The 10,832-nt window shown below is 34.8% G+C and overlaps 1 protein-coding gene across 4 annotated transcripts in view; it reads right to left on the bottom strand.

Moving 5' to 3' along the window:
• Positions 1-599: 599 nt before the first annotated feature.
• Positions 600-10,832, bottom strand: part of Ae2 (anion exchange protein Ae2) — a 201,188-nt gene continuing 190,955 nt past the window's right edge. For all 4 annotated transcript variants that reach the window (XM_083135766.1, XM_083135764.1, XM_083135767.1 and 1 more), the window contains 4 exons: positions 9,715-9,929; positions 8,714-8,922; positions 4,595-4,765; positions 600-3,425 (listed from right to left, as the gene is read on the bottom strand). In XM_083135766.1, coding sequence (XP_082991892.1) covers positions 3,348-3,425; positions 4,595-4,765; positions 8,714-8,922; positions 9,715-9,929 — 673 coding nt within the window. In that variant the 3' untranslated portion in view covers positions 600-3,347. The remainder of the gene's footprint in view (positions 3,426-4,594; positions 4,766-8,713; positions 8,923-9,714; positions 9,930-10,832) is intronic.

Genomic DNA, 10,832 nt, shown 5'->3' with positions numbered 1-10,832 from the left:
TTCAAATAATAATAATAATAGTTGCTGTAACTTACGGCCTGCAAGTCGCAGATAACATTTTTTGTTATAAAATAATGTAATTTGAATGGTGAAATTGTAGCAATAACTATTTCCAGAAATCTCAGGGGGGCACGTGCCCCTCTGACCCATCCCTGTGGACCTCTTGCTTCGATACAATTTTTTGAACACACACACAACAAGCGACCCACTTGAAGAAATGTCTTAGTCTCATTTTTCAGTTTTTTATTTTTTTTATCATTATTCTTATTACCTCATGGACTTATCCCGAGAATGAGGATAAATGATTAAATGGATGGCGGGACAAGCACAATTATACATCCCAGAGTTTTAATCTGAGACTTCTGGCTTTGTAGCACCTTACTTGGCCACTGCATCGAGGCTGGTATTGGAGCAGTGTCAGTGACCAAGCACAACACTAGCAACTGGCAGCAGTAAGCAGGAGTATAGGACGAATGAAATTCTCAACTTGGTCACCCTAATATAATAAGCTTTCTATCTGAAATCAGAAATTCTCTTTTCAAGGAGGATGAAGTCCATGATTTTTTTTTAATAAGGAAAGGTTGTGACTAATTGTACAATTACTTTTAAAGCTCTTTATTCAAAACATACAGATTTTAAACAGTCCATGGTAATGAAGAATACAGTTGGTGACCTACAAACAACTTCCATTGTATAGATCACCCTGATAGATTTTTAAGTCCCATTCATATATCATGAACTACAATAGCCAGAAAATTTATGCTTTTAGACTAATTTTTGATGAAGGTGGTACAATGAGTGTGTTTCAATCCAGTCCTCCTTTAGTTGTAATTAATTTCTTTAAAAATATATGAAAAATACTCCCTTTCATATAAATCTTCATATGGAAAACTTCGTTCCATTTCTTTTTATTTCTATATGCAAGCAACTACAGAGCTAAAGAAACCATTTCTACACTGCAATAACATAATACTTCTCAATACATTAACATTACTATTGTCAGTAAACCTTTGTAACATTTTATACACTTCTATTTACACATAAAGTACATCCGATTTGCACAGATAATAATAGGCAAATTGTGCTCTGGGTTAAGTAAAATTTAGTTCCTTAAAAACATGTAGAGTGGATTCTACACTAGAACAAAACCAGAATAGATATGGTGGTGAACAGTTTGCCTGCTATTATCTTCACTGCCAATTGTATAAAAGCTTGTTATATATATAAAAAAACTCCATCACAACACTGAAAACTCCTTAACAATGAACATTTATACTTCAATAGACTGGACGGATTCTCCCAACAATGCATAACTTATACCTAACAATACTGCAACGTGTATTATCCTAAATAAAGTACATTTGCATTTCCATGTATATTTTGAGAGTACATCAACTTTTCCAAAAAAAAAAAAATATTAACCTACATTGACTTGTATCTGAGATGAGCAGCTTGACACACTTATATGTAAATTTGGAATACAAAGAACATGTAAATGTTTATTTGATTCATTTTCCTTCAAATAAATAAGTACTTCTGCACATGCTTTTATATATAATTCAACTGGAAAAACCAACCATGTTATTTCAACACTTGTTTAAAACTTTGCTTCAAATTGTATAACGTTAACAGTTCTTTGTAATATTTATTCACTCAATTGCAATGAACATGTGAAGCTAACTTTAGTTTTATTTTCATGCTGCACAGCAGATATTAAAAAGTTTTCTCATCACATTTGCTAATTGCTCATTCAACATTCACTGGATTGTAATTGCAAAGAAAGATTAACTAAACAAATAAGGTAAAATAGACATTTCAAAAACACCTTTTAACAAAATAACTAATTAGCTTACTTTTTCTGGAATTTAAATTTGTTGTAAAATATTTTGTAACAGTAGTTTATTACAAAAGCTATTAGTATTGCCCTACAAAAAAAACTATGATCATATTCAAGTTAATATTAAAAAAAGAACATTCTAAAATGGCACATATGGAATAAAAATACTTTTATAAAACAGATGAACAAATATGAAAGATTATAATGTAAAGTTTATGTTAACCAGCCAATACAATCACAATGCTATTTTATAATATTTAAATTTATGCAGTGCATTAAGTAGATAATTTCAAGGTGTTTTTCGATTTTTTACCTTGTAATAATTGTCTATGATTACAGTAGTACAACTTATATCCAATGTGTAACAATGTATAAATTTAATCATACTTTATTTAAAATACTCTATTTTTTTAAAAAATATATATATCAAATGTTAACAGCATTGTTGAATATAAAAGAAGGCTACAGAGAAGATACAGCTAGATTAGGTCAGAAAAGTAAGACAAGCATTTTTTGTGTTGTAATGAATTGTGTTTTATCAACAACATGAACTCATGAAAACTATATTTGTATATAAATAGATAAAGCAATAGCTTTAATCTTTTGTTCACTTCTTAACAATAACTAGGAATTGAATAATACTTTCTCAGTGCATATTATGGAGGGGGGTGTCATTGAACAAAAATATTACTAAGGCACATTCAGGGCAATAAAAAGTAATGTATTGCAAGCAGTTTTTAGAATACATTGCTTCATATTCCAGCATAAAGTAAAAAATAACTCAATATACCGATGGGTTGAAAGGCATTCTGGTTTATATGATAATATTTAACAAAAACTTTAAGAATTATTAAATACATGATAATCTACAGCAAAATGAACAAAAACAACTAAAAAAATTACCCTCTCTAGCTTAGGTTACTGCTAAGCCAAAAATAAAACTTAATGGAAATAATTACTTAGCACTTTTGGTAATGAAACAGAGCTTAGCTCTTCATACCAGTCTACGAAATCTAAATATTTTCTTTCTAAAACACTGGTTTCTATACAGTTATTAATACTGAAATAAAAATATTTAAATATAAAAATTACTTACAAATGTTTCTACAGCTGTATGTGTACATGAAGGACAAAAATACTTTTCAACACTAGTAATAACTTAAGACTTCTAAGAGCTTTTAACACTACTACATGCTATTTTTGGCAATATTACTACAAAAATACTTAGTTGTTTCAAAATATATGGTTTTTATGAATCATGTTTGAATTCATTAAGCATTACCATGACATGTTAGTTTAATGATTTGATACACAAGTATATCAAAATTCTTAAGAATGATCTGAGGAAAATATAAACCACCACTGAATAAGCACCATATTTCTCAGTCTCAATGTTACTAAGTAGAAAAATATACATTTCTGCATTTTACAGCAAAGAATATCACTGGTGAAATTAAGTAATGTTTTCTGAACATTGATCACAAAATAAAAACTGGACAGTGAAGCTTGTTTATCCTGGCAGAGGAGCTTGCACATAGAAATCAGGTTCATCTTCTGGATCTTCCACATCTGCTTCTTCACTATCCAACTAAAATAAAACGCATTTAATGAATTCATTCTGTAATAACTCCATAACATAATGATATAAGGAGTATTTAAGGAGTAAAAGAAATGCTCTCATTGTAGATTAATAATAATAATAACCTGTATATGCCCAATTTTCTTGCTCATGCCGTTTTACCTGTGGAGTTGTGTCTGTCATTGCTGCAATGGGATCTGTTAAGTTTGAAACTTAGTACATGTCCTATGCATGCCAAACAGTAAGGTAATTTACATCTTTACACTGGGATAAAATAAGCACCGTCAATGTCACGAGTGTTCAAAGGCAAGAGATCCCATTGCAGTGGCAGCAATAGATAATTCCACACAGGCAAAACAGCACGAATGAAAACTTAGTGAAACCAGGGCTGGCTCAGTAGCATGCAAGAGACCTGCGAGTCCTGGTTGAGCCTGCATTTTTCACTGAAATTGTCACTGCAAAGTATAAAGTATGAAGTTGTTGGCAATTGTTATTGTCAGTACTAGAGTACTGCATGAACCACTTTTGCTTGAAAATACTTGATCGAATCTCCTATGCTTGAGTGTGATATGCTCGAATATATAGAATGTCAAATATCACTTCAATGGGACAATAATTGTACAAATATGTGTGTAAAAATTCATCCTGGTAGTTTCTGCCCATAATCATCCATTCATTTTCATATATTGCTATGTATTGGTAAGATAGATAAATTACATTTTAACATGGAGATGATGATTACGGTCCATATTTGAAGGTCCACTACTACAGAAAAATTACGGTCCAAATTTGAAGGTCCACTACTACAGAAAAATTACGGTCCAAATTTGAAGGTCCACTACTACAGAAAAATTACGGTCCATATTTGAAGGTCCACTACTACAGAAAAATTACGGTTACAGGTGAACTACTGGGCTTCGAGCGTATACCGATAGTTTGCATGTTTGAGCGTTATTCGCTCGAGCGAAGGAAGTATCCATTCCATAAGCCATCTAGCGTCATCCGTGTGAACTATTAGACGATCGAGCAAAAAGGCCTTGATGCATTACTCTAGCCAGTACACTCACGTTAATAAAACAAATAAAAAAATCAATTTTGTCTACTTAACTGTTACAGGCATTTTTTAAAAAACAAATATATATTTCATTAGTATAAAATATGATTTAAACAATACTTACTGCTCTCAGTTCCGGTGGAGAGAAGAAGAATCGCAATTGAGCTCTGACAGGAACCATGAGAATGAGAAAGAAAGGGAAAGCCAAGGCTGCTGGAGTGGATTTCACAACCCACAGCACTATCAGACAAAGCAGCTGGATGAATGTAAAAAGATGCATCTTCATCGTTTGCACCTGTAGACAAAGCACATATGCATAAATACTGTGTGTGTAGCGCATTTATTATGATATGTAATACAGAGATGAGCAATTTTTCATACATTTTGTATCATCTTTAAAATGCTGCAGTTTACTTCAAATCCTAAATTTGATACCTTACTCTTTACAGTCATAGGTCCAACAAGCATGGCATGTTTCCTCATACCTTTCACTCCTGATTCGCTTTACTAACATTAGGAATTGATAGGATGAGTGTATTTCCTAACCTTAACGATGGAATTTTTCAAATATCAGTGTCCTAGTAAGGTTCATACAAATACATAGTGTAGCTAAGGTTTACAAACTTGCTTGGTTTATCCTCAAGACTTTTCATTATCAGTGTTGTTGTAATCTTCTTTATCTTTTGTATTACATTTACAATACCTGTCAAAATACTCTACCAGTATGTAAATCAGAATCCCATATCATCTCATCTCATGGAAGAGTGTGACCAGTGCATGCTTGCCTCTCCAGAGGCATGTAACCGGTGTTACAACAGGTTAACAGTAAAATGTGAAGAATTAAAAAAGATATTTCAATAAAATAACAATATTGTTAAATACGTTAATCCAGAGGTTCGCAATTAGTTAGTTTACTTTTTAGTGTTAATATCTTCTTTTACAGCAAGATTATAGATTTTTGTTTAAAATTTCCTCATTTTAGAATGAAAGTATCACTGGTTCAAGATATATATTTTGAAGATTTGTTAAAAAATTTCTTTTTAGTTTTTAGTGTTTCAAGATTTTTTCCATGGCACCCCTGTGCTTGCAACACACTGTTAGCTTGCTTGCCTTAAGTTAAAAAATAACCACATATTTCAAATTCAGAAATATTTTTACATATAAAGAGTACTAAATAAGCACATATTTGGATTGATGTAATGGTCCGATTCTAAAATAATGGGTAGACTAACAAGTAAGTGTCATTTCAGTGAAAATGTTGTAATATTTTGTGGTGCCCCTGTAAGCCAGCCATGGTGCTCCTGGGCACCATGGTGCACACTTTGGGAACCATTGCGTTAACCAACAGTGTTGCCATTCAGTAGATATTACAGAGGACATTTTTTCTGCAGCCGACAGAAGCGAAGGAGGAGGCCATTTCTGCTACCCTGAAGAAGTATCAAGAGGAGGGGGTGCCAATGCAAGGGAAAAGCAGGGGAAAACTTTGGGGCAAAGTGTGCTACGGGTTTATTCATATGCCTGGTAAGGGGCCCTGTTACCATTCAGGCCTGCCAGAACAGGCCAGTGTTATCACATTGGCAGAAAAGAGCTAAATCCCACCTAAAATGGGGATACTATTTCTTTGAAGGAAGTACTTATGAAGGCATCATAGACCATAGATTAGTCCCATTCAAGGATCCTGGGTTCTATTATCACGTAAAGGTATCACACGAGGGGAAGAACGAACTACAATGCAATATTATGTATTCATACCACTGAATGCCCCCTTTGTTTTTCTTGAAAGCTTCCATCGCAGAGTAATGCCCTAGGTTCGAATCTTATTGTAGTTGGTCACGACAATGTTTCTTGCTTCTATTAATTCATGAATTCCCCATGCATCCTCATGGTCACAATTAACCTAGAGGAGCAAAAGTGAGGCGAAAATATCCAAAATATAATTTATGTTTACTTGCACACACAGGTGTCAGAAATTCATTTACCTGCAAAGTCAAGGCTGGATTTAACTACAACTGAGACTGGTTGGATAATAGAAAAGGTATGCGATCCATAATTTGGACAACCCTTGCTCCCCCCCCCCCCAAAAAAAAGTTGGCAACAGCAGTATGTACAGCTGGACTTCCCCTCCACAATTTGACTGTTGATGGAGAAGCGGAATTCTATCATCTGCTCACCACACAAACGTTATTCTCCTGCAGAATTATTTCTGAACCGGAAATTAAGATCTCATTTCCCGATGTTACCTGTAAAACTACTACCTAAAGTGTTGAATCGTAGACAAATATTGTACAAGAATAAGGGTTTAAAGAACAAACAAGCTGAATTACAACAGAAGAGACAGAGTTAGACATTTAAGAGACCTACAGATGGGTCAAAGATTTATAGCAATATGGTACAGTTAAAACTAAATCAAAATATCCTAGATCATACTTAATACAAACGATACAGGCACTTATCGTCGAAACAGATAGCACCTCATCCCTGCTCCTCAGGTATTGGATCAAAAATTGGAGAGGGATGATATTGCATTTCCTGAAAGGGCTCAGCCCAGAGTAACTCCAACTACACCAGGTCGAAATAATAAGGATAATAACTTAAAAGCAGCTGAGAGATTAGTGTATATGCATCCTTGAAGGGAAAGAAACCCTCCAGGATGGATGAAGGATTATGTATGTTAAAATATTATTTGTTCTTGATTTGTTATTTAATGGGTATGGGTTATGGATAAAGTAGTTAAATGTACAATTTTCATGTTTTTGTTAGAAGATTGCTATTCTTAAATTGGAATTAAGTCAGAAACTTTGTTTAAAATCTTTTGTAGTGAGATGTAAGATTTATGTAGCATATGCAAGGGGGGTGTTGTGTAAGGTGCTGCCACCTAGGCAACCAAAGCTGCACACTGCCAGTGTCTGGGGCAGTATGTCTTCCAACCCACAGCCAGAAACATCGCCTATCTTTCTTTCCTGTAAACACGACAGGATGTAACAACCATAAGAATAACTATCAGGACAGTTTGGAAACATTGGACTTTCCCATTTCACATATTTATAAATAATTTGTAATTACAATAATCAACCTTTCTCCCTGTGTCTAGTAAAAGTTGCATTAACGCACCCCACCTATTGCATTGTCACCAACACCTCCCTCCTGGGTGCATCCACTAAATAATTTCATCCCTATCAACTGACTTCACTGCTCTAGTACCAGAAATGGTCCAGTATTATTACCGATTCAAACTAAACTGGTGCTGGTCAACCATCTCCAAGTTACTAAGAAATTTTCGGGTGACATATTGGATAGTCATAGATTTGACACACAACACCTTTGTCATAGACACACTCATTTGCATCTTAAACTTGTACTAAGGGTTACTGTATGTAAGGAGTGGTTGTTTGACTATTTTCTAGAAAAAAAATCTCAATTTTCTGTGTGTTATTGCCCAGACATGTTGGAAGTTTGAAATAAACCTGTTGCAAGTTCTAATATTTATTTTCTTTATGAGCAGTAGCCATCTTGTTTTATTGCATGTGCCATTTTTTCTATTTTAGAGTTTTGAAGTAATTGGATCATGTTAGTCAATACAATTTTTACAGTAAAATACAGACCACAATTTCAATACAAATTAACTTACATTAGTGTAATCTGAATTTGATCTTAATGTTGAAATTTCAGCATAATTTCAGATTTATATTTCCCAAAGAAACTGAACTTGGAGCAGTATTCAAAGTGAAGGGAGGATGCAGGGGGATGGTATCTTCAAGCTAGCAAAATGTTCGAAAAGCAATCCCATAGCTGTTTAATTTTCATCATGTTAAACCATAGCAGCACACCCTCCCCTGTCCACAGCTAACCCCAAGCCTCTACCAAACTTTCCCCAGGTAACATTTTCCACTTCAGGCACTGACTTGGTTGATTTGTTGTTTTAAGTCCACTTTATGCGCACATAGATTTATCGGGACTGGACCTATAGTTTAAAGTGGGATCTGAACTATTGTTCAATGTGCCCCACCAGGAATTGAACCCAGGGCTCCTTGATTATGAGATGATGACATTACCACTACACCATCAGGAACAGTGCTGACTTGGAGGTTTATATGTGGAGGAAGTTATGGGTTCTGCAATTTGGATTTATGTACAGACATGCATGAACAAATGCTACTTTGCTCTAAAGGAGATAAAATATGATTTAGAGCTCGTAGTAATGGACAAAGGAATGCTTTGTTTTTTCAGACATGGATGTACTTACCCTCCTAACATATGCCACTTGTGGATGATGTTTCCCTGGCATGAAAAACAGTGCAAACCTCTCAAAGAACTGGATGCCATTCATGGAAGAAACCCCCATGTACAGGAAGACTCCAAACAGAACAGCAATTGGCACAAGCCTCAGAAGTGGTGCCATGAGCACGGAAACTCCAACAAGCACACTCACTAGGAATGCACTAAGTCGTTGCTCTGCAAGGAAATAATTTCAAGTTGTTGTATTAATGTGCAAACACTCTTCAACTACAATTCTACAAAATTCGAAGACAGAGGAATCTGGAATAAATGGATGATTTTTTTTAAACAAATATGAATGAAGTGATTTATAAGGAAAAAATTTTGAATATACTTTGTGATTATGTGACCTTTGCAGACTCACTCGAGGTTTTGACTAATGAACATTAGTAGTTATCAGGAAACAAAAATTATCTTGCAGGGAGGTGTTACAATTTTCAAGTTCAAAATTGTAAAAATTACATGAATAAAAACTGTACACTGGAATTGGTATAAAAAGGATTTTTACAGATTCCAATACCAGTTCAGATATTCCACTTTTGGCCCATATTCAAATATCGGAAAGCAGCTTTGTTACATACCTAGCACAAATAGCTCTTCAGAAAGACCCACATAAAATGTATCAAAATTCTGTGTAATTAAAAAGTTAAGTTCAGTCACTAAAGTACAGCTCTGTTCTAAATTCTCATCCCTCTTCATTGGATATATAATCCACAATAAAGTTTCTCCTTGCAACTCCACTGGATCTGATGACACAAAACTAGAAGTTTGTTAAATGTTACCTGTTATACAAACAATGAATAATAAAAATTAAAATGTCCCATCCATTAAAAAAAAAACACTATTATGGTTACTGTTGTCACTATATGTGTACGATCAACATTTTTTACCTCCTCCTTTCCTACTTCAGCATTCCATACCCTGTTACATTTCCAGTTTCTTAAATGTTTTAAGAAGAAATGTACCAACCTTTAACTTCGATGATGTGTGGCTTATCTCCTGGAGCATGAGTTCGTGACATGACTGTTACTGCTGACACGTGGGCAACAGATCGCACGGTGGCTGCACAAATCCACGGAGCACCCAGCATTCCACAAGCAGTGTTTAACAAACACACCAGAACGATATCTAAATGGAATCCAGAACCTTTCTTCAGCTTCCTCTCCTTCTTGTCAATTATGAGCCTTGAAAAGAAAGTTTGGAATTTATATGGTATGTAAACAATGCAACATTACATACTTGATATTAATGGCCAAAAATTACGTACAGTAGAGTGTCGATTATCCGAAGTAATTGGGGGACATGGGTGTTCGGAAAACTGGTTTGTTCGGATAATCGAACTGTACATGTTTATTTGCCAAAAAGAAGTACTGTACAGTAAATTTATTCATAAAAACAGGCATCTCTTTAAGTATTACAAAGTAACGTACAAAGGCAACTTTAGTAGGAATATATAGTATGTGGTACAGTTTATTAAACAAAAATATGTACATATTACATACGCATTTTGCATGAACAATACATACACCGACAGAAGTGTGCCGATTGTTGAAACACAGCGACTGGCGGCTTGGCCGGTCAGCAGCGCCTTATGAAGGCCCCATTAGAAGCAATGTTCCGCCAGCGGTGGCTCAGTGCGGTGACTACTGTGGGAAACTTGGTTTGGGAGTGAGGGGGATGATGGACGGTAGGGTGGGAGAGTAACAGGTGCGAGCGAGTACACAGTTCGGTTAAGCGGTCGTTCGGTTGACCGACGTTCGGATAATCGACGCTCTACTGTACTTGTTTTTAATGGCCAAAAATATATTCTTAAAGGCTTACAAAATGGAACTTTCCAATGCAAGGAAAAACTATTTCTTGATCCAAGTATTCAACTGGACTTCCTTAGTCTAAAAATTAGGAATTTTGCATATGTGGGATGTAACATTATTCAATTGCACAGGAAAACGCTATGTATTTCATAAATACACACAAACAATCCTGATAGTCTGTCGTGTATGTACGCAGGTTAATTGATGCACACACCTAGGTACTTCATGATATAAAGATTAGCACGAGGATACAAAATAACAACGATTTAATACTCA

Source organism: Lepisma saccharinum, chromosome 14 (genome assembly GCF_977018435.1).
Source record: "Lepisma saccharinum chromosome 14, izLepSacc3.1, whole genome shotgun sequence".
NCBI lineage: Eukaryota > Metazoa > Arthropoda > Insecta > Zygentoma > Lepismatidae > Lepisma > Lepisma saccharinum.
This window is presented reverse-complemented; position numbering and strand designations above follow the sequence as displayed.